The 25,493-nt window shown below is 34.4% G+C and overlaps 1 protein-coding gene and 1 long non-coding RNA gene across 10 annotated transcripts in view; one reads left to right on the plus strand and one right to left on the minus strand.

Annotated features, from left to right (window-relative positions):
- LOC117600202 (uncharacterized) overlaps positions 1–25,493 on the plus strand; it is a 41,320-nt gene that overhangs the window by 5,301 nt on the left and 10,526 nt on the right. The window contains exons 1-9 of one of the 9 annotated variants that reach the window (XM_076692540.1): positions 80–368; positions 1,128–1,373; positions 13,804–13,900; positions 14,106–14,358; positions 14,535–14,676; positions 15,381–15,395; positions 17,241–17,386; positions 17,601–17,698; positions 18,809–19,018. In XM_076692540.1, coding sequence (XP_076548655.1) covers positions 14,157–14,358; positions 14,535–14,676; positions 15,381–15,395; positions 17,241–17,386; positions 17,601–17,698; positions 18,809–19,018 — 813 coding nt within the window. In that variant the 5' untranslated portion in view covers positions 80–368; positions 1,128–1,373; positions 13,804–13,900; positions 14,106–14,156. Of the gene's footprint in view, positions 1–79; positions 512–1,017; positions 1,374–13,803; positions 13,901–14,105; positions 14,359–14,534; positions 14,677–15,380; positions 15,396–17,240; positions 17,387–17,600; positions 17,699–18,808; positions 19,019–25,493 lie in introns of those variants that run through there. The other 8 variants (XM_034315275.2, XM_034315277.2, XM_034315278.2 and 5 more) reach the window with 8 other exon arrangements.
- Positions 14,587–17,382, minus strand: LOC117600214 (uncharacterized). Its single transcript, XR_004580419.2, has 5 exons — positions 17,245–17,382; positions 16,724–17,068; positions 16,234–16,490; positions 15,869–16,148; positions 14,587–14,724 (listed from the first exon to the last, which is right to left on the minus strand). It is a non-coding gene; the product is annotated as an uncharacterized LOC117600214 (long non-coding RNA).

The following is a 25,493-nucleotide window of genomic DNA, read 5'->3' on the forward strand; positions in this document are numbered from 1 at the left end:
TGGCTCCATGCAGTGAGACTCTCCGACACTCGCGTACCATCCCCTACCAATACCCCACCAGCAGCCCTGGTTAACCTTATGGTTAGCTCCTAGTCGAGGCCGCCTGACGAGCGGCAAACCCCTAGCGTTCAGTGTTTCCGCTTCCTCCGTAGCAGGCGTTACGCGCGCGTACTATTTCTCCTCCGTCCACGGTTTTTCCCGTGTGTATTTTCAAAAAAGTGCAACACCGATTCACCTGTACGTTCGACATCGAAGTATCTAGCGAGTGACGTTCAATTAATTCGTGAAGCAATATCGGTTCGGTTCAATTCTGAAACCTTCTCGTTTCGCGAGTTCTCGTGCATTTTCCTAGAACCAGTGTCAACGACGTAAGTCGGGCATTTGTGATTTGATTAATTCTCTGACATTTCCCATTTTTTTTTTTCGCGGAAGCTGACCTATAACATTTTTCCACCTGGTCAGGGAGGTGCGCTGAAATTTTGCCATCGCATGTGACACGAAACGGTCTCACGTAGGTTCATCGTTTAAAGGATGCAGTTCTTTTTCGCGAAGTCACTTTTATTTGAACGTAAACAGGAGTATTGTTTCTATTTCGCACGCGATCTTCTCATTTTTTAGTAGATTTAATCGTGGATTAAAACAGTTTTAGATATAATTTAGGGTATTAATAGGGGATGAATAACGTTTGTACAATGAATGCAGTATTAGTTTAACCCAACGTGTATTGTACACAGAAAAAGAAATAATTCAGTATTAGTGTCAAAATGACCCGGAATTGGTATACAGTGTATACTTGAAATTTGAATAATTAGAATTTCAGTTTGTTATTATTGATTGTTGGTAAAGTTTGTTTATAGTACATTAGAGTTAATTAGAATTTATTATTAATAGCAAACAGATTATATCAGTTGACTTGATTATTAATAACCGAAGGATAAATCAGAATTTATTATTAGTAACTATTACTACACTTAATTAAAGTACACTATTAATATGCATGATTAATTTATTTCTTAGAGACATTAGATGTTTATTATTAATAATTAAAGTTCCAACGTGTTTTGCAATTCAAAACGAAACTTTTGCATACATACAATCAAACTGAATTATTAAATCATCAATTTCAGAAATCCCTAACTGTTATAATAGAAAGGAAGCAATAATCGATCTTCAGTGATAACAATCGAAATCCTCGTGATGACGAGATAGTTTCTAGTGAATAGAAGAAGTGATCGAAACAACGATCCAATACAAAAACGTGACAGTGCTCGAATACAAGTTCTCATTTTTCTGGTCTCTTGTCCTGGTTTTGTTTTCCGCAAGAAGCTTTCCAGAAAAGAAGAACCGCCACTACGGATTCCAACGCTTCGAAGGTGAGTTTGAACAGAGGAGATCTTTTTCTCGTCTTCAACCTATGTTATATCTTATATTCTTTTTATTCTAGGATGTTTTATAGCTGAACGTGTATATAAGCGACAATTTAACGATTCCCTATTTTTTATTTTTAATAATATACTTGTAAAATTATTTTTAAAAAGTCTCTTTTCCTTGTTCATGTACTATTCAAGTACATTAGATATAAAATTATGATATTTAATATGTTAAAATATTCATTGCATATTTAATGAGATCATAGTCAAATCAGAAAATAGAACAGAACGTAAAATTACTAGATAAATTCCAATTAAATTTCATGTAATTTTACAATTTTATAGAAATTCATATTTTCACGTGTCAAATGAACGATTATGGAACAGCAAAAGTCGAACACAGTTTGATGACATAAAAGTATCTCAAAATACTATTTATAGCACATCACATTGAAGCTTAAAATATTCTAAAAATGACCATACAAATCCCCCGTAAATATCTCTAATACAAAATGGCTGATTGTGGATTGCAACGTACAATGTTCTTGCTCGTCGAATATCCAATTTCGGAACGTAAGAATTCTAGTACAATTACATGATATAAAGAATAACGAAATACCACTTATGGCACATCAAACCGAAACTCGAGACTTCCAATTGTTACATAATTTACCAAAGTTTGTTATCTACTAATGGACTCCTTCAAATCAAATACCGAACTTCGGGCTTTCCTATCAACGCTTTTTATGAATCATCCCTTTCACCGTTGTTTATTGTTTACACAATTTCGAGGTAAAACAAAGGATCCTCATTTGCGGCTCTCCCCTAGTTGAAGCAGCTCATCAATTCCTGTCAGTTACGCATGACGGGGGGAGAAAACTTTTTTAGTCCCCTGGAAAGTTAGCCTGACTGCACTACAGGGTGGGAAAAAATGAAATTTTGTTAATTAACTGTTATGTGTTCATGAAATAGTCATTTATCATAGTTATCGCTCCAATTACGATTTCAGACAGCTACTAATAATGGTAACATAGAAAGCACTTCTTTAATATTATATTGAATTAATTAGAATTTTGGGACCAAGGTCATCTCAAGGTTACAGAGTAAATTTTATTTTTTACTTTTCAAATAAAATTCCATTGATTTTTTGGAACAATCAGGGTTGAAAAAGTCGCGTTTATTGTCGCCCGCGCGATATCATCTACTCGAATGTCCCCTCACGTCATATCGCGTGTGTCGATGATAAATGTCCAATCACGCGGTATCGCGTGAACAAATTGCGGAATTGACGATGTCGCGTTACAATCGAACCACGTTTTTTACGGAACGCAGAGGGAGATTTCAATTTTCGTGCTAATGCACCGCTGATGAGACATCGCGCTGCTCAAAAAGGGATTGTTCGAAAGCTTGCCCGTGCGTGGGGGTCTTTGAAAAGATTGAAATTAACCGCGACGCTCCTTTAAAATCGGCGCACAGCTGTCCTCGTGCCATTTTCCTTTGAAAGCCGCGTTTCAATCGACACTTTCTGAACAAAAATATAAAAGCGAATCAGTGAGATATAAAATTGCGGTCCGTCAGAGACGAATCCGTTGCGAATCCGACGTATTAAGGTCAGTAACGTTTGGCGATCATTGTTCCATTTGTGCGGAGGGTTAATTCGCGCCGATTGCTTTCAATACGTTCATGATCGATTAACTCTTTAAAGATAGAAAATCCATGATTATAAAATTGTATATATACAGGGTGTTTCGTTTAAAACAGGCCACCTAAATATTCCCTCTATCTCTGAAAATACAAAAAATGTTTCTGACGTAATCTAAATGGTTTCAAAAGAGGAATCAGATGGAAGGATCGTTTTTTATAAATTGTAATTTTTTAATCGTTTTTTCTAAGTCACTCGTGTTTTTTACGTATGTACACACATTTTTTGTTGTTGTATGTTATAGCAAATATTATCCATGTTTAATAGCACGACCTTGAAGTGACCGTGGACTCTACAATTTAAACACGAGTGACCTCAAAAAAAACGATTAAAAAATTACAATTTATAAAAAACGGTTCTTCCATCTGATTTGTCTTTTGATACCATTTAGATTACGTCAGAAACATTTTTTGTATTTTCAGAGATAGAGATATTTAGGTGGACTGTTTTAAACGAAACACCCTGTATATAAGACAAATTTTTCATCAGACATTTGCAATATTAAATTATTCCATAATGAAATTTTTTTTTCTCTACATTTGCAAAAATTATTCCTATTAATTTAATTAGATTTTCTATTTATTTGAATTTTTATTTATTAATATTTTTAACTATAAATAGAATTATTGCTTCTGTTTTTATTATAGAAGAAATAAATTTTAAACAAATTTTAGTTTTTTCTTCAATAAATCATTATGGAATAATTTAATGTTACAAATGTCTGACGAAAAATTATTCCCTTGTTTCATCGTGCGAAAATTTGTCTTTTCTCATGATTAGTAATATGTATATATATATACATATATGGAATAAATTATTGTTGCAAATGTCTGATGAAAAATTTGTCTTTTCTCATGATTAGTAATATGTACCTCATGAAACAAGGGAATAAATTAGAAAATATGTTTCCGTGACACGGATTGACATTCATGCCAGTCGGATCGATAATATTGATTGTTGTAAGGAAAACGAGCGTAAGCATTCTGGTCACCTGTGACGTAGTGTCCACTTTAAAACGTATGTACATACATATGTAAGTATTGGAAGCGTATACGACCTCGTCTGCCTCTACGCGATTATGTTGGATAACATGTGTCACACGACAACTAGGCCGACACCGTGTCGGATTAGCATTAAAATTTACTTACTTGGGAAAGTTAAAAGACAAACGAGTTCTTGTTCGATGTAGATAATTTACTTGAAAATGTAGACCATGCAAGTTGCTGTTACAATTTGCATATTATTTTTCAAATTCTTGAAATTTTAAACAAGTAAACAAGTTTATACATAGTTGCTCGTGCGAGTAACAAGGTTACGGTGAATTATGGTAATATTGTTACGTACACCGATGTAAACGTCTCGTATGTAACATATCTCGACGTATATGACGTGAAAGTGAATTAGAAATTCTGATCGTGACGAGTAATTTCTGGTTAAATAGCTGCTTTCGTAATACCGCTTTTAATCAACCAGATGCAATATTATGTAATTTGATCAACGTTTCAAAGTGCCATTGACTTCTTCCTTTTCAATAGTAAAATTTAGTATAATAATTTAATGTTTTTTAAGACACAATTTTGGTTTCAACGTAAAAAGGTAAGATTGAGTAACGAATGATTAATTAGAATGATTCAAATTAGCAGCAAATAAGAGAAAGAAAAATCTTGCAAAATTATTTACTTTCTAAATTAGATTATGTTTTCTTCCTTTTCAAGACATCTGTACACATAAATTTCAATATTTCCAGTGATTTAACATTCTCTCAGTTCCATTTCATTCCGTGCATACTTTTCAGATGGATGACGAACAAAAATGCTCCTAAAAAGATGAAAAATGTCGATAAAAGTTGTTTGATCAATGAAGGAACAATCGTTCAGAAGAACATCCATATCTTTCAGGAAAACATGGTCGCCCTTGGGCTTGACAATTCATACATTCTTCTTCCTGGAATTCTTTCGACACGTTTAGGAATCGTAACTTTACAAGCCCTCGGGGAAATAATGATAGTAGAGCGCAATATGAAAATAAGTAATCAATACTGGACTTGATACACGTTGTTTGACATGCTCCTCTTACTTTGTTTCTTTTCGTTCTTTAAGGATTAATGTCGGTACGATTCTGTAATATTTATTGTGTGATCAGTTTTATGATATTGGAATCCTATAGTACTTTCAACGATATAAAAATAAATAACTTCCTTATTTTATTTCTTTTATTTTGTATAAAATATAATTTCAGGATAATTAACCCTTAAACAGCAAAGTTTTGATCAATCGCAAACCAAAGAGTGAAAATTTAGAAAATGAAAATAATATGAAATAGAGAATTAAATTAAAATTTGGATTCTCTCCATGGTCCGTCCTCGAAGGTTAAAAGAAATTTTGAAAAAAATATTGAAATACTATAAAATTTATAACATAAAAGAAAATATTGGAATACTATAAAATTTATAACATTATAATATAAATAGAAAAATTATTGGTATTGTGTTGAATGTATCTGTAGGAAGGGTGGGTGTATAAAATATGCATCACATAATACAGGTAGTATAGGTGATCTGGATCATATTGTAATTTATCTATGCAAATGACGAGTGGAGGTGACAAAATTCTTTAAATCTTCAGATTTCACTATAACATATATGCTTTATTAAAAAAAAAAAAAAAAAAAAAAAAAATACTTGAAGATAGATACTCAATGCATGCATGTGCTTTGAACTTATCAAAGGATTAGCCAGAAGCTTTACAAGATCTTTATCTTGTAATACCGAGGCTGCATACGTAATACCAGATTTGATGGGGTACGTGTCAGGGGTAAACAAAATATAGGGACAGAAGATTAGTTGTCACTCGTAAATGTTCTACGAAAGCATTGCTCTGGCTTGGATTGACACCGTTCAAGGTGTATACTCAAGGGACAGGATCAGGCTTGCACAGCAAAGAAACTAAAAGACCGATCGTACAACGTGAATTTATGCGATCCATAAAAATCCCTCTAACCCTTAGGCGAAATTCACATAACAGTTCGTTGCACACGTATTTCCATCCTACCACATATGAAACCCTTTATCATCAGCCCGAACTGTGCCACTTTTTTTTCCTTATACTTTTCTGCGGAATAAAATATTATCATATTTTTTCAATATATTTTTCTAAGGAAATATGCCTGTAAATTGTTTTTTTATATTCAGAATTACCCTGCGCACCCCACTGGAATATTTATGGACGTTACAAAAAAAATCAATTTAGTAGTAATAAAAATATGATACAGGTATTATGAAATAGCATACGATGTAGTATTTTTAACTGTGATGCAAGCCAGATATTCCAATAGTATTTAAGTTTTTTTAAACTTTCCAAATATTTTAAACTAGTAAAAGGGTATAGCAGGGTAAGATGGTCAAAAGTGCCTTTGAGCCGATTTTATTGAGCTATGCAGCATTTAATAGCTCATTAAAAAAAACCATTATACACCAAGTTTCAACCCAGTATCACAACCGGGAGGGTAGTTAGAGAATAAAATTTAAAAAAAACGGTTTTTACCATATTTTCCCTATTTATTGGTATTCAAACAATCTGAAAAAATTCTAGAATATCCTAAATATGTTTCTTTATGATTGTGCATTTTTTCAGATTTTTTGAATACCAATAAATAGTGAAAATATGGCAAAAACCATTTTTTCGATTTTACCCTCTAACTACCCTCCCAGTTGAGATACAGAGTTTAAACTTCGTGTACAATGTTTCTTTTTTAATAAGCTATTAAATGTTGCATAGCTCAATAAAATCGGCTCAAGGACACTTTTCACCATTTTACCCTGCCATATCCTTTCCCAAATTATCCAAGGTTTCCAAACTTCTCTTCCCAAGTTTCAAAAATTTTTCAAAATACTTGCACTCATTCCTCGAAGGGTGGAGCAAGTGTAGTAAAAGGGGGTATAATAACAGTATCCCCAAGTGGCAGGTATATTCCACGCAAGGTTACTTTGTTCTCACGTTCAGACAGTAAACTGCACCTTCATATTGCCCGTTGCATAAAGAAAATTCTGAGGGTGCTTCGAGGAATATCCATGCAATTTTTCCGCAAGAAAAGTTCACCAAGGTCATTCCGCATGATACACCATCCTCCAGAGATCTTTCACTCGATCTATACAGGGTATAACTTATTTTCTTCCACTTATAGTCCCTCTGTGGCAGAAAACCATGGAGAGAAGTTATATTTGTTACGAGTTTCGAACCACATTTAAGTCGTCGAGGAGATAAATAAAGATAATGATGAAGCATTGGTACGTTACAAGTTGACTTCAAAAACATATTGTAGCGCACTGCGTAAGAGAGGTAGTATACCGAGCGGCCACCAGACTAGCGCCCTAACCACCTTACGTGCGTGCACCCCCGCTACTTTGACCGCCCCAGTGCGCTTGCGCGAAAGACCCTCCTACCCTACCACTCGCACTGGCCCAAGACCTCCCGCGATGATAAAAAGGGCCACGGACCTATCGTTTTATGGACAAGACGGGTCTCTGCTCCTAAAGGCTGGTTCAGACGCGGCTAGTAGTTTAGTCGAGTGGCGAGTAGTTTAGTGTATGGACACTAGAGTTTAGTAAAACGGTTTAGTCGAGTCGATCCGTTTCATTGGATTTTTCTGGTCGAGTAGGCTTCCCCCACCACTAACTAGGTTTCCGAACAGACCTGTCCGGACCCATTTCTTTAGTCAAGCGATGTATCTTGTACTCTCGATTTCCAAAGCTCAACTGTACTAGTCCGGACACTTTTCTATGCACTAAACGGTTTAGTAGTAAGTAGCTACTCCCCACTCGACTAAATTACTAGCCGTGTCTGAACCAGCCTTAAGAGAGGTAGTGTACCGAGCGGCCACCAGGCTAGCGCCCTCACCACCTTACGTGCGTGCACCTCCGCTACTTTGACCACCCCAGTGCGCTTGCGCGAAAGACCCTCCTACCCTACCACTCGCACTGGCCTAAGACCTCCCGCGAAGATAAAAAGGGCCACGGACCTCTTAAGGCTGGTTCAGACACGGCTAGTAATTTAGTCGAGTGGGGAGTAGCTACTTACTACTAAACCGTTTAGTGCATAGAAAAGTGTCCGGACTAGTACAGTTGAGCTTTGGAAATCGAGAGTACAAGATACATCGCTTGACTAAAGAAATGGGTCCGGACAGGTCTGTTCGGAAACCTAGTTAGTGGTGGGGCAAGCCTAGTTAGTGGTGGGGGAAGCCTACTCGACCAGAGAAATCCAATGAAACGGATCGACTCGACTAAACCGTTTTACTAAACTACTCGACTAAACTCTAGTGTCCATACACTAAACTACTCGCCACTCGACTAAACTATGTACTAGCCGCGTCTGAACCAGCCTTTAGTGATAAGACGAGTTGTGACTCTGTATCAATACTCAGTGAAATATATACTTTTTTTTAAATCATACACTAGTGGTATTCACTGTTTTCGTTCAGCCCGGACCCCGGTAGCCGTGTAGGCTACAATATCTATTTTATTCCTTCGACAGAGTAGCACTCGTTAAGGAGGAATCGGTATTTTCATCGGAATCGAAATCGAGGGAAGTTATTCCTCCTATTTCCGGAGAAAACTTAGCTATACAAGCACGCAATTTCTCGTAACGTCAGCTCTCGCGCGAGTTCTTCGAGCTTCCATTACCATACCCTTGCATATCTCCCGGGGAAGTGGTTTTCCCCGCCAGCAGAAATAGCACTTTCTTCTGGTGCCGAACGAAAAAAGTACGCGCAGAAGGGCACTCGGAGACGCAGAAGCCAGTAAATGGTGCTGCCTCGGAGCGTCCATACAAATCTTCTGTACTTCGGTATCTTCCATTGTTAAAGTATAACAATAGGTTTCGCATTGACATTGAAAAGATATTTCTTAAATTAATTTAAATAAAAGTGGAAACAGGTGTGTATTTATAATAGTTTAATAATTAACTGTGGGTGAAATTAATTTTGTACTGAGGATGTTTGTGTCTCTTTATAATTAAACTGTGTTAAAAGGTTTCCTTCAATTCTAACACTGCATTAATCTCATAAAAATTCGAAAATGCAAATTTCAAAATCCAAATTGGAAAATTGGAAAATTTTAAAATTGAAGAAAATTTATAGAAGTAATGTCCGAGGGTTAATAATTGCTATTTAAAAAATAACCGACCTGTTTTATTAATAAAATTCGAATTACGTAAATTGTCCAATTCCATGTAATTTACCTACGTTCCAATCATGTAAACTTGATCATTACGTAAGTAAGTTTATCCAAGCTGAGGCTCAGAATATACACTGTCAATACCAATGATTGGAAAGACGAGATAATTATAGCTAACAGCTGCAGACTCGGAATACCTATGAAATGAAAAGATTCATACAATTTGATTTATAAAACTATAAATTATTATACGAAGCTTAAAGTCCTGATTTAGACCTGAGAACAAAACTATTGGCGGGAAAGAAAGAGGTAAAACGACCTCTTTACTTACATCAAATTTAAACTTTCTAATTGTTTAATTTGCTGAGTGGTTCAGCAAATCTAAGTGAAAAGAATATAAGTACCTGCTATCTGTTCAATAAGCTGTACTTGAAAACTAATCTTCAAACCTGATGACGAAACGAGGCTTTCGTATCTTGTGTAAGTGGTTACACGTGCCATCTCCTTGGTGACAGGATTTTAAGGTAACCAGGGTTTTCATGCAATTTTATAATGTGTTATCCAATGTGTACAAGTGACTTTAGAATACCTATAATTAATACAGGTACTTAAGAAAGTTTCCTTATAAAAACGTCCTATAAAAGAGTAATTAAATTGAAATTGCCCCAGTGATTTAATTAAAATTTGTTACAATTGAAATCGACACATGGACTTTATTATTTTTCTTCCAATTCAAGATTTAAAAATCTCGAAATTTTGGAATTTTATCGGTTTGAAATTGAAACTTTGAAACACTCTATACACAAGATGACTCAAGTGTACTCTTCAAGTTTTCGTGAAGAGCTTCATGGCTAGAAATACCAAAGAAAGCGAAAGTCAGCCATTTACAAGTTGGTTAAACGTTTCCTTGGCATCGGCCGTGCTTTCAGCCGAAAGAGTAAAATCTGGACGATTAAGGAACGGAAATGTTGAGGAGATCCTTTATTTGTCTGTCGTGCAGACCACGGCAGATTACTTCCGGTAGAAAGTGAAGCTTGAGCTTTCTCTGAGTGACCGGAAGAGATAATGGTATTAAGTCAGTGTGTCTTCGAAAAGCTTCGTTCCAATTGCGTTTTCTATAAAAATAAAATTTTATTTCTATTCAAAAAGAAAGAATACTTTAATTTACCTAATTATATAAAAATAACTTCTTCTGTGTAATAGTTAAGAATTTGAAAAAATCGAAACGATGGAGTCTAAAATTAAAGTTAAATTATCCCCTTTCGTTATAGTTCCCTATCCAAGGACTAATTCAGATGCTTGAATAAAGTTTCGGAAAGCAATTCAGTCGAGTTGTATAATTTACGTTCGATTTTAGCCCTGACTCAGTCAAAAGGGAATTACTTTTTCGATCCAAGTTAGAGCAGAAGACTTCTGGGAAGCATAAAACGAAATCCCAAAGGATTCCTGAACCGAATACCGTAAGCAACTTGAATAAATCGACAGGGGAAAAAGGAAGGTTTCGCAGCTGACGCCAAATGTTTTTTCTTCTTTGAAACATTCCATTCACAGTTCTGTGAAAATAAATTTTCCGATTTCGGAATGTCAACAGTCTGACGCAGTTTGATGAGATAAAAGTACTGAAAACTATTCAGAACATCAAATTGAAAAATTAAATTTATTTAAAATGACTGCAGAAATTTCTCACAAATGCTTTTTAAGGAAAAATTAAAAAACATCAAAATTTCCAAATTTTTCAAAAATCTCAATTTCAAAAATTTCAAAATTTTATTGATTGAAATGACCCTTCAAACGATCGCTACATCAGTCACAAAACAACCACATACTGTGCTTAATGAAACAGCCGAGTAAATTAATTAAAAGTATGAATGCTTTAATCAACTGCTGCAAAATGTATTATTAAGATTAAATGCATTCTCTACAGTTTGTTATAATTGTCACAGAGAATGCTGCATTAATTTCCGTGTATCAACAATCCGTTGGCGTTGAAACAAGGATTAATTGCGAATGTATAACGAAGTTTTATATAGACAGCAGAACAGCACTCGGTGCGAAGTATCGCATCGTACGTAATTTCTCTGACGCAATGTTTTCATAAGCATTGTTTCACGACATCCCTTTGTTTACCGTGTAAATAATTCCGTGCCGGTGTGCTTGCGCACGACCAAGAATGAATTTTGTATATTTTAATCCGTTGAGACTTGTATAACGAATCGCGCGTTACTCGGAGAAACACTTGGTTTTTAGAAAAACAGATTATTTGTTGAAATAATTCAAATCTAAATTGAGATGTAGTTGCAGATAAATACACAGTGACGGACAAAATGATGAAACACAGTTTTAATCCCTACTAATGGATACTTAAATATGTGAATGTACTTCACAGAGAAGAATGAATATAAAAGACCTGAGCTTTTTGATACATTTTGTTGAAAAAGATGGTTTCGAAATTTAAAAATTAAGCCATTGACATTTGAAATGTAATGGATTCATTGTTCAAGAGGTAGCTGTCACAAAAGGAGGTCTAATTTCAGTAATTGCCTTAAAGTCGACGAGAGGGGAAAATTGCCGGAAAGAGCGATCAATGTCTTTCCGTTTTACATTTAAGTGCCCTCCGTTTCCATCCGCCTTTTATTTGTAAATTTAGGCACAATGCCTTTCAAATATTGTGTAACAGATGAAAATCTACTGTGAAATTCTTATATTTTTAAATATTTATAATTATGAATTTTATTTTATAAAATATTGCAAATTTTCTTTAACCATTAAACTGCGGACCATGGAGAGAGCCCCAATTTTAATTTTGTATTTCTTATTATTTTAATTTTCTAAATTTTACTCTTATTAAATAAATCCTTTCGTGTAAAAATTATGCATGCAACTTTGATAACCTTGCATATTATTATTATTAATTATAATTAATTCAATTTGATATTCATATATGCATTTATTTAAAATTTAAAATATAGCATTATTTTGGTTCGTCGTGTTCTCACATGCAATTTTATTCAAGATACGTATTACTAGGAATTTTAAATTTCCCTTTGGAATTTCCCTGATCTTATCAAATGTCCGTATTCGGACGAAGTGGAATTTACCGCAATGCAGAGAATCCGTAACTGTTTCCGTTCTTCTAACCGTCTGTGTACCTATACAGGTGAAGAAAGTACCGATAATGTAATTGAAATCTTTACGAGTTCAGACAAGAATTTCATTTGCATCGTTCTCGTTTTTCATTCAAACAATTTGTTAAAAGATTAAGTATTTCATTTGTGAAAACTTCAAAACTCTCAAGATGTTATCAATCTAGGAATCAAATGAAAACCTTGTGGTTGTGCCTCTTTGACAGCAGTAAAGGACATGCTAGCTGAGTATTGATTCTAACGTATTTATTATTCAAAGTATCTCCTAAATATTGTACAGAATATGTATTATTAATTTATTTTAGGAAGTAATATTGCAGGAAATTCTTGAATATAATTTTCCGAATAAACAGTATTTATTTACTGTGTTATTTTCTAGGAAGGTATCTAGAAAATATGGTGAATTTTAATATTTTAAAATTCCGGAAATTTTGGAATATTGAAATTTTGAAAATCCAAATTTATAGAATTCTAAAATTTTGAAAATTAGAAATTTTTTAATTTTAATATTTGTAACTCTTATCCCGGGGTCCGAACGCGTCGAACAAAAGTCAAACTATCATATCGCGATACTTTTGGGACAGTAACATGTTCTCTGTACTCACAAGGCGATTACGATAAGAAAGACAAAGTAAGATGGAAATTGGCCGATACCAAGGTGAGAAACAGCTGCTACTTCCAAATAGACCAGTTATTAGCAAGCGAACGATAACAATCGGTAGGTTCGATGGCAATTTGCGTGTGAACGCGATACAAATCGTTAATAGGAGGGTGGATTGGGTGGGTGTTGACCTTTCCGGATTGCGTGCCACGCGCACGAGCGCGCTGTGCCAACGAAAACATCGAAGCCTAAACTGACCAGCCAGCTGGCAGCATGCCTTCGAGCAACAAATGAGGTTTGCGGTTTACATTGATTCCCCTTTGTATGCATCTGGTAACCGAGGTTCTTGACTTCGTGCAATGCACCAGCGGCGCTAAATTTATGTGCAATACTGTGCGTGCCTCGCAGGAAGTTCTGGGATGGCAGAGAGGAAAGGATGCACCTAGCGCATACGGGATGGCACGCCGGTTTTAGCTTGAATTTACATTGGGCAAATAGCCCTCCAGGCATGGAAGATAGTCCGTTTAAATACCTTCCCTCTTCCTTGGCCCTTGATATGGGCGAGAACTACTGGACCGACTACTTGCCCCGTGTAAACTTAGCCTTAGGCGAGTCTAATTAACACGTTCATTACCAAATGAACCCTACTTGGGTAATGTTTGATTTTCCATAGGAATTTACCCATATAATTAGGAATTTTGTTGTTTACCTAGTTGTATATAATATTGTGAAAATAATTATACTAGACTTTGTATTAGGGAGGCTATTGTATTCTATAAATTATAAAATAATATAAAAATGATTGATTTCTGTTACAGAAACCATTGGAATGACTTTCTTCAAGTGTCATCTGAACAACGAGATGCAAGTACAATGTGCTACACGGAGATCCTGAAGGATCATCCTGCTGTAACGGTATGTATATACTAATTAAGAAATTTCTAAGAGATCATTAATACCTCTTTCACTTGCAAATATAATGTTTTTCTAAGTAATAAAAATAGGCAGAGGCGTTCGGGGCATCACACGAGCATTTGGGCACTCCCGATGCCCTATGGGCAATTTCTTGTACGTACCTGAAATAAACTACTTATGAGTTTTTGGATTCTCCTTTTCCTAGTGGTTATGGCGTAATGAAGGAAGAAGAATGCAGCACGGCAGAGGATGCTAAATGAGCCCCAGTCATCAGAGAGGTGCATGTCCAGACTATCAGAGAGCTATATACAAGGCAGAGAAACGCACGTCTCTGAGAGGACACCGAAGTGGAAACAAACACGTGTGTGGAAGAATACGCGGTCCATACCTGGTCCGCCATTTAGGCGGCATGGTCCTTTGGGCCACTATACTATTCCTGCAAGGAGCTGGTTTTGTCGGTGAGCCTAAATTAAAAGAAAATAAATAAATTCCACTATAATTTATTATTATTACAAAATATTGTATATTTATTATGCATAGATCTACCTAAAAAGGCTCGAATATTTTTCAACGTTCCCAGTGAAAAATTCTAAAATCATCAAATTTATAAATATTTATTTATTTATTTTCTCAGGCTCAGTGACAGGTATTCCAGGAGTTCCAGAAAATATCACGGTGATGTTCCTGAATCCAACGTCTGTCCGCGTATCTTGGAGCACCAGCCAAGTGGAGCAAGTGGAGAAATACGACGTCACGTACAAGCCAACAGATGCCAGGTGCGTTTCCGGATTTCGATATTTCATATGTGCTTTCTCCTACTGCACCTGTGCGCGATGAAACTTTAAAGAATCACATGCACAAGTTTCTCAAATCGGTATATCAACGTATACCCACGATTGAAGAGACGTTTACATTAGGTAACTTTCAGTCTAAGAATCTTAAATTGTGCAAACTCCTTCTAGATTTTATAGCGGGACAAATATGGACAGCAAAGTAGTAAACCAAGTACGAATGCTCCAGGCAGTTCATGAATTCAGTTAGAACATTGAGGAGAAACGAAAATTCATTTAATACGATCAATTCGAATGACGTCTTAAGACTTCATTTAACGAAAATAGGAGTAGAAAATTTATCGTGTTTCCAAGCTCTCATTTAAAGGGAAAGGAAGATAAAAATTCACCATTTTTATAATTACGTTGATATACTGAATTAATAAGTTCGTGTAAAACGACGCTTTTGGAAAATATTTTTATCTACTTCACTATGATACACGTATGTGCCTATATTCTACACTTTCTTAAAATTTCATCTATTTATGAATAGTACAGGTTTCCTTGCTTTCGTAGCGAATAGTGAGGAGTTAATTATACATTAGAATTGAATTATGTGAATTGTTTTATCAATTGGTATCACAGTCTGTCAGTGTCAAGTATTAAGAGGGACTTGATATTAATTGATGCTTTCTCCTATTGCGGCGCAGGAAACACAATGACAGGTATACAGATTTTCTATCAAAGTTGCAAGCATTATTAACAAATACGATGTATTATAATATCAACATAAAAAATTATTCGCTTAACGAGAATCCTCGATAGGATAGTGTAGCAACATTTCACATTACCGTTTAATTATTAAGTAATCAGCACCGAACGTTTTAACTTCTTCAAGGATGGACTCATTATCCTGTTAATATCGACAAGGTACAAAAGCGTATTAACTCTATTTTTAAAAAAGCAACGAAGCAATTACGGGGTAGCTGAGGCGATTCTGAACAACCTTTTCCTTTACCGAAATGCTCGTTAAAGCTTAATTTTTGAATTATTAATGAGCAACACCGGCTGTATAATAAACGAGAAATAATAATAAGCATGAAATTCTCCCTTGGGAAAATGTTCGGATAATAAACAGATTTTAATTGTTAGAAATGGTGCAGGAGAAACTTTGACACGATCGCAGAACTTTACGTACCTATATCCATTTTAATTAACACTTCTTCGATCAACATTTCCTTAGTACAAAGAAACACTTTATTCCAGGTCAACTATTCTGTTTATTTATCACACTTTCGAAGCAATGGTAAACAAGCGGGTCGTAAACTCAAGGTTCTGTGTTAGAGGTCTACAAATTGCTCGGAATCTTATTGACGATCTATCTTATATTATCAATATCCATTCGTCATCTCCTACAAAATAATCTTCACCACTATTATTAATTGCATACTCTAGTGCATTAATACATTTCTCTCTGCCTATAAATAAAGGTACATACCACTACATTAGGAAAAATTACACGCCCGCTTCAAGTATTTATTGTAATAATAATTGTTTAATTACTGTGGTGTCCAAATATCTGTGCGAACCACTGTATCTAGTTAGCTCTGAATATATCAGTATAAACCTAAATACGTACAGCACTGAACATGGTAGACTTCCCTAGTTTCCTTCTAACGCCATTTCCCCTAGGAAAGGCTACTATGCCCGATACTGTACTCAAATCTATGAACGAATGTGTTGATATCCATGAAGAAGTTAAATCAGTGCACAGCTTTCCAAATCTATGCACCGTAAACATACGTTCTGTAGAAAAGCACCTAAAAGTGAGTCACAAAGCATCTTATTAATTGCACTGTACGTATAATTTCAAAATAAACAGTGTGACGTTCCTGCTAGTAAACAGAGTAATAATGTGCTAAAGTTTCTCGAGTAGGTTTGAAAATTCCATGTTGTACAAAATATAAACAAATGCTAGGTGTATTATTCATTACCATTCCTAATTATAAATTCAAAATTGCATACAAATGTAAATTAATTCGTTTAATCATACCTTTCCCTATTACTTATTTTTTGAGGCGCTCTTCTGTGCACTGAATTCATTTTTCAGCAAAAAAGCATGATTACACTCTGGTGATATTAAAGATGCAATTTCTAGGTAAACGTTTATTAGTATCACATTCATTATTGTTTGTATTGCTCGTAACCTTTGACCATTAACGAGATTCCATTTTCAAATCGCATTATGCATCGTCTCCGTACTCTTATTTTCTCTTTATCTTGGTTGCTTTGCAGAGAAAATAATCTTTCCCGGAAATTAAATGTCGGGGAAGGAGATTGAGTACCACGTACAGGAGATATTGAGTTCTTGACAGTTTCTTGTTAACTATTTTCATCTCTTAAAATGAATATAGAAATGGTTCTTTTTTTGAGAAGAATATGAAATTTCATATTTCTTAGAAAAATTAAGTTAAAGAGGATAATATGTTTTTAAGCATTCAAATATAAGGATTCGAATAAAGTATCGAGATTCTGCTACAAAACCCGACACATAATGGCAAGATGGTTAGTTACAGGGTGGTGGCGGTGGTCGCAGGAAACAGCGAAGCGGTTACACTCAGCGGCCTTAGGGCTGACACACAGTATCAACTTGTCGTCACCGCCGTCAGAGCTGGCAAAAAGTTTCGAAGTCGACCGATCGTCTTCCGTACGCTAGGTAAGTTTTCAGCTTCCGGTTACGTGGTTTAACATTGACGAGAACAGGAGATCAGACGAGGTGCGACGTTTCCAGGTCTCTTTGAGGTTATTTCAAAATTTCTTCGAGAGTAACACTATGAATTTAAAATATTAAGTGACCAAAGCAGAAAGTCATTATTAAATGACGAGCAATATAGTCAAAGACATTTATTATTTGACGTTACATGTTTCAGAGCCGCCAAGAACATCACCTCAACAGGATGCAGCGGTAACTGATGGCCCTCTTCCACCTCCGCCACCTTCTTCTCAACAACCGCAACCCTACATTCAAGTAAGTTTAAATATACATAATTCAAAGAAAATTGGTAAATGTCTACAATTAGGGCCCCAACGAGGTAAATTCTATGGATTTTTGACCCTCGAATCCAAAACTGTTGATAAAATTTGGGGATCGCTTGTATTTCTTAAGATACATAGGTTAGGTTAGGTTATCAGAAAAAATATAACTTACCTCACGGCAAAAACTTGACATACTTGTCAAACCCATTCTTATCTCCAAATTCAGCTTTTAAAACTTTGAAATTTGAGCTTAAAAATTATTAAATTTGTAAATTCGTGTTTTAAAAATTTTCAAATTTTCAAACCTTCATATTCGAGTTTTGAGATTTGTATGTTTTAAAATCTGAATGTTGAGACTCTGTAATTTTGAAATTGTATTCAATATGTTTACGACACTATGTATATATACATTTTGCTGCACTGGTTGAAATTGCCGAGATAAAGGACAATGCAGTTGCAGTATAACTATACTGTTTGAGTTGCAGCATACTAGCAGCTTTATTGACATGTAAAACGGTATACACGTTCTATTGCTGTTTTATCGTTTGATTTTATGAGTAACCATGTATAGAAGCATTCGTGTGTGTTTACGTAGCAACATTGATGGTATTGTTTAATAATTCAGAACGTTAAGCGGAACATTACGTGACTCGAATGATTATTACTCTGTAAGGATTTATCGAGACATGCATTGGAGTAGGTTGTATTATGTGAAATAACATGAATTACCCATTAAAATTTGAGACGATTATTAAAACAAAATTTTAATTAATTATTAATACCTTTGGATACCTTGTATGCTGAACCTTAAAAATTTGCATTCTAGAATTTTTTAATTTGAATTTTAAAACCTTCAAATTAGAATTCTCCAATTATGAAATTGAATAATTTTACATAAAATAATTTGACGTGAAATTTTATAACATTTAATATTTAAAAATGATCTTTTTCCTTTTAAATATTCATACAGGATGGGGTATGGTATTATAGCAAATAGTGGAGAACTTTATCCCCTATGTCTTCATTTTCCATAAAGAAACTTCCCGTACTGAGTAGAATCTCAATTTCCTTGTGCATAAGGGAACAAACACATGAATTACAGGTTCGTGGTGTAGAAGTGGGCATCGTGGTGTTGGTGTTGATCTTCTGGGCGGGCGCGATAGCGTTATTTTTCAACCGCTGGGGAAAAATTCGCATGTTGCTGCCATACCAACCTGATTACAAAGAACAGTTGAAGGTTCCAGGGACCGGGGTATGCACAGCGGCGAACTCTGCATACACGCAACACCCGACTCAACACAACTGCTCTCAGGTAACGCATTATTACACTGGACTCTTTGCTACCTTCGGTATTCTGTCATTGGCTAAATGCAAACAGATCACATTGATATACGATCTGTTAGTCGAGCTTGCTTTCGCAGGTTCCTCGAAAACATTTTCCAAGTTGATCAAAGACTAATTACCAATTAACGAATGGATAGACGTTTCAAGTGTTATCAACTTTCGAATGATTATGTACATTGACGTGACCAGAATTTTTGGGCAGGGTGGGTCACGTCCCTTAGAAATTTTGGAATTCTTTAATTTCGAAATTATTAAGGTTTTTGAATTTTGGAATTTTTAAATTCTGAAGTTTTACTTTGAAATTCTGTAATTTTGGAATTAAAGAATCTTAAAATTTTACCTGAATTTTTTAGCAAGATGGACCAGGTCTCTTGAAAACTTTGGAATTCTTTAATTTCGAAATTATTGAGGTTTTTGAATTTTTGAATTTTTGAAGTTTTACTTTGAAATTCTGTAATTTTGGAATTAAAGAATCTTAAAATTTTACCTGAATTTTTTAGCAAGATGGACCAGGTCTCTTGAAAATTTTGGAATTCTTTAATTTCAAAATTATTAAATTTTTGAATTTTGAAATTTTACATATCTGAAACTTCGTCATTTTGGAATTAAAAATCTGAAAATTTTAGAATGGGTAAGAAGTTACGCCAATGGCTATCTAAACAATTGTACATTTTTCAAATACGTTCGAAGGGTGGAAGTCGTTATCAGTTATACGTAAACCGTGTCAGGGTTCTGATATCGGTACATCAGTTGACCGATTCACATGTCGAATCTAATGCATTGAAACGAGAATCGTACGAACATGTCAGGATATCGATTTAATCAGATGCTACTAGAATTTAATTGGACGGCACACGTAATCGCGGAAGCGATGGAAACGAACGTTTTCCCGGTGAAAGCTGTACGTCAAAAAGACGTATCACCTCGGTTCGTGTATTGAACCGAGAGATATATATTTCCCTTAAATTCTATTCGCGACATAGTAGAATTTATACCTTTACTATATTAAATTACATGACGTATTCATGGTGACCATGTATCAGAAAGAAATTTGAAACTGATGTTACTATTTACACTTTATGAGAATTAATTAATGATTGATTTTAATAAATGGTATTAGGTGTGGAAATTAATTATAATTATAAAAATTTTATTTTAATTACTACCTGAGTATTTCAAGGTATTAATTATCATTATTAATACTTCGTGGCAGTCACTTATTGTAAAATCATTTAAAAATATAAACTTGAAGATAAACAGTGGCAATTCAGTGGCAAACCGTTTCTCTTGATCCTATTGGACATTTTACAGGAGTAAAATGTTAGAATTATTCTATCGATCGATTCTAACTGCATTTCACTGAGCTTCTCGCCTGCTTCTGGGAATGATTCTCAATTCCCATTAACTTTCAATAATTCATTTTTATTTTATAGGTAGGGATAAATAAGATTTACTAGAGATAAGAGGATAGATTTACTTTTTAATGGGGTAAGATTTGACGAGAGGATTTTAGAATTTTATAATCATAAAATTTTTTAATGTTTAGAATTTTTCAATTTGGAAATTCTGACATTCTGAAATTTTTTCATTCAAAATATCTGAAATTTTGAAATTTTAGAGAGACTAGATAAAATTCAGACGGATCAATATTAATACAATCATCCATCCCCTACCACGAATTCATTCGATTCAATCTCTAATCAACGGATTCTAATGAAATCAATTTCTTTCTGTCTCTTCGAACCTTTATCTCTAATCCATCGCAAAATCATTTCTAAACTTAAAAATAATCTACGGTCCACATTGTAAAAAATCTCCAAGGTAATGACCACATTGTCGGATATGGTGATGCAGTGTGGGGGCGGGGGCTGTTGCGTGTTGGAGCAGTGCTTTCAGTATCCAAGAAGAGCCCGAGAGCCCCGTGACTGTGGCTGCCAATTTGCTCTTCTCCACAGGGCCGACCACGCGTGACCATCGGTACTTGCCTATTATCTCTATTTTCTTCTTCTCCTTCTTCACTTTCTTCTTCCACTTTTCTTCTTCACTCTGTACGTATTAAACAAACTGTATCTTCAACACTGACTGCGAACAAGCTTTCGTCCTGTTCTATCTCTCGTCTCTGTATCCAATTTTCTGTCTGACATCACGGCGTGCCTGTGATTTCACACACGTTGTAGAAAACATATTGTGACGTTGTTTACACACTTTGATCGGTGAAGATATATGTTAATATTTTTGCTGGTCCATCATGTTTACCGAAGGTTTCCAACCCTTTCAATGTGGGAGAGTTGAAAGAAAAATGTGCAATTACAGTTAAGGATTGATAAGGCAAGTTCTAATTACGACTAATTGTATGGAGGACCAAATTAATATTTTTGGAACCTTAAGACAATTGAACTCTCGAGAGTGGTAGTAAAAAAAATTTCATTCAATATTTTTTGACGTAGTAAATAAAAGGTTTACTATAGGAGACCCTCTAGAAAGTGGAGCCCAGGGCTCTAGCCCCCCTTAGACCCCCCTTTAAAATTGAGGATATAATTATGATAATTACTGTCGAAAAGGTCAGTTGATCCCCTATTAAGAAATTAAAAATCTCTTTTGTAATGAATAACAGAATATTTTTTAAAATTTCTGGAAACTCAATATCAATATACTTGATATTGAATTTTTAAAAAATACTCTTTTTAATTTATCTTCGCCGATCATAATACATATTCTGTACATGTCTGATGGTGTTTGTTCCTTTATGTAATTTTTCTCTAGCTCCGACTGAATCCACTTAATTAACACATCGAACCCGAGACAATTTCTTCAAGTCCATCGTGGATTCCTAAAAGTGTAAAATTTATATCTCTAAGGGGATAGATCTACGGTATTCGGTCACACCGTATTAATAAAGATGTAGAAAAACAACGACTTAAATTTATTCCATCGATTTCAACGTAAATCGTCTGTGTGATAATGATAGATTACGTATGTAGGGCAATAGCCAGAGTTAATGTAACCGATTTAAACGCGAATCGATCGTTCACGTAAATTGTCTCGTCTTCTTTTCGGTCGATTTAGAACGTAACGTTTTCAGGATAAACGATCGCGTTGATGTATTAAGCAATTAATTTTTTGTTTTATATTTATATTTTATCAGTTTACTTATTTAGGTGTAAGTAAATATTTTTAGATAAAATCGAATCTTTTTCCTTTCTGAACGTACGATGAATCATTGAGAGCGCAAAACAAGAATTTTAAGAGTTTTTAATAGGTATGGAATTTGTATAATTTTAGAGGTCTAATAGTTGTCTGGTAATCAGTTAGGCTTGCCAACGTTTATAATTGTCTTTTATAATTAATCAATATCATCAAAAATAGGTATGGAGAAATTAAAAAAATAATTACTCTTAAAAAATGAATTTAACATTAGCACTAATGTTAAATTTTATGATCTTCTATTACATATAGTAATTATAATAGAGCCACAGGTAGGTAAATTAAAAATTTAAAAAAAAAATCGTACTAATCAAATAAAAATTAAGATATACATAAAAAAATATTAGAAAATCTACATATGTATGTTTGTATAGTATAAGCTCAGAATGATGGTTTGTAGCTTCGATCAGCTTTTTAAGTGTTATACGTAGTACCACAATATAAGAATGCTTTTGATTAAATGCTTTTCCATTGCATGTTAACGCCAAATTGCTGTTCGATGCTACCTCAATCACAATTATTTAAATTTTTTAACACGGGATATTATGCACTGCTTATGAAATTGGCAAGCCTAAAATATTTTTATCATTTTTCTCTAACGTTTAATATATAATTAATCCTCGCTAATAATCTCAGCTTTTTCAACCCTCGAATGGCCGACAGTTTCTAAAATACTATACTCAAGATCTCCTTAAGCTACTTCAAAAATCTTATTTTTATTTTATTTTAGAAATTATATTAACACGTTGACTGCCATGGGGGTCACCGGTGACTGGCATCGCAAATTACACGCACTCCAATAATGAAAAGAAAACGATAGAAAAATAATTTTCAATAGTATTATTATTATACTAATAATGTAAAGTATCAAATTAAAAGCTTGACATTTAAAATTTGAAAATTAATTATTCCTATTCTTAATAATTAGAGCTTTAATACGTCTCGTAACAAATGCCCATTTTCACTGTGTCAGTCAACATGTTAAAACCTGTAATTTTGACCCATTTGGTAATTCTAATATTTTTGGCGAATGCTGAAATATCCCATCAATAGCATCGAGGAGTGATTATACCTAAAATAAAGGAAATCTCTTCGGGTTGAGAACATGTTAGGTTTCTATCGCTAGGAATATAATCCTGCTTTCGATTTAACTCCTGATGGCAGCTTTCAAACTTGATTTGCGCTCGTCAACGTTCGATGCGTACAGAGAGGCCATTTCCATATCCTAAAAGCGGACGATTAATGAACTCCTGTATAATCAACCGATCCATTGTTCGAATCATCAGTCCTCTTCTATCCAGCATCTCCTACCCTGTTCGTTAATTGGAAATGAAAGATAAATCATTTCTTCTTTATACCAATTATTTATGGTGCACACATGCACCTGTCGTGTTAGTAGCGAAAAAGTGGAAACGGTCGGTACTTAATACAGTAGGCTCTCTTTATATCGCCGCGAACGAAAGCGAAGAGATAGAAAATTTTGCAAACTTCCAAGATCTCATTTGAAAAGGATGCTTAAAGATATAACGAGAATCTACTATAAGAGGAATTACAGGGGTACAGTATTAAATTTTCACCAATGCTTGATTCACTTCGAGTGCTAGGTGCATTAACGAATTGCACTTGGATGTACGAGTGCTATATACTTTCGAAAGTGCTTTTTCTAGTGGCGTTTCACGATTTGTACCACTCCAGATTTATCCACTTATCCGTTTAATTTAATATATTTTCAATTAACGAGATGATTAATTACTAGAACAAATATTTATTTGAAAATATAAAATATAAAAATAAAATTATATAGTTTCTGATAATTTGATATATTATTAACTCGTAGTTTATATCTAAAAAAAGAAATAATTATTTAAATTCGCAATAAATTTTGTTAGAATTATTTTTCAAACGACCGTCATCGCCCTAACCGTAATGAAAAATTTATGAGAAAAATCGTTCAACCAGAAGTTTATTGCGGAAGTAGAAAAAGGCCCGTCGAAGAAGGCACCGTAAAATCATGTGTGATTGGTAATCCGACGTTTATAGGAAGAATATTGCTCTCCGAGAGCTACGTCTTCGCTAAATATATACCTTGTCTCAAAGTCGTCGGAGTAATAGCTTCCTGACCCAAATCTCGACGAGATCACGAATCTACTATAGACAGGAAACTCGGACGTTAGCGTCGGGATATAGACGTGCTAAATTCGATTGACCGTCCACCCTTTGGTCAGTAAAGACTAATTAAATTCTGTGATGTAGTCCACTGGAAAAGAGCAATCGTGCGAACGAAAAGAAAAAACACGTAGATTGATTAGTTAACTGACCTGGTTTTCAAGATTTTTAGGTAACTAGCACACGTTCAGCACAATTTTCATTTCTACATTATTTTCAGGCACCGACATTTTTTTCTTCCTTCAAAATATTAAAACACCCGTTGATGTTGAAAAGCACTGCGAAACACCGATGCTTTCACGTCACGATTACCACCTGTATCACAAAGATAAATGCTTAGCTCACCTGAAATGCTTATTAATCATTTTCAAAGGCTGAAACAATCGGTTATACTGTCAGGATGGTCATCGTGTGACCGATGCTTTTGTGGATAATGTAATAATTGATTGCTTCGATGAAAGTGTTATTTGCGATCATTATTGCTAACTGCAAAAGAATGGCACATGATACAATAGTTTTCAGAAATTGAGAAATGTTGGAATTTACAGAAAGTTTTATATGTATACTTTTTTTTTTTGAGCAAATTATTTTCAAATTTCAGATAATATAAATAAATTGTGTTTTTTAAAAATGTTCTATAATGATTCTTTATTAGAAAGGATACTCGCTAAAAATAGTATTGTTTATCAATTTTTCATTAATTAAAGGAATTCATTAAATTTCAATAAATTCATTTGATTTTTAAATATAACTAACATTATTTCATTTCAGAATCCAATTACGAAGTACTTCAACTCTGCAAACAGGACGTACATCTTTGTATTGATTTTTGCGGTGCTTTTTATCTCTCCGATAAGAGAACAGCATGAAATATGAAAAATTCACTGTACATATAATACCTTCAAAACGTGTTTACACGAAGGAAAGTTTTTTAATGTTGATACTTTTTTGAAACTTTGCCTCATGAAATATTTAGGTGTACAGAGTGATTCATATATGGCCATATATTCTCCTAAAGTAAAATTTATTATTCTTTGAAATATTCTGCATAAAAAAGTATTAAAATATAATAC

Source organism: Osmia lignaria, chromosome 15, assembly GCF_051020975.1.
Source record: "Osmia lignaria lignaria isolate PbOS001 chromosome 15, iyOsmLign1, whole genome shotgun sequence".
Lineage (NCBI taxonomy): Eukaryota > Metazoa > Arthropoda > Insecta > Hymenoptera > Megachilidae > Osmia > Osmia lignaria.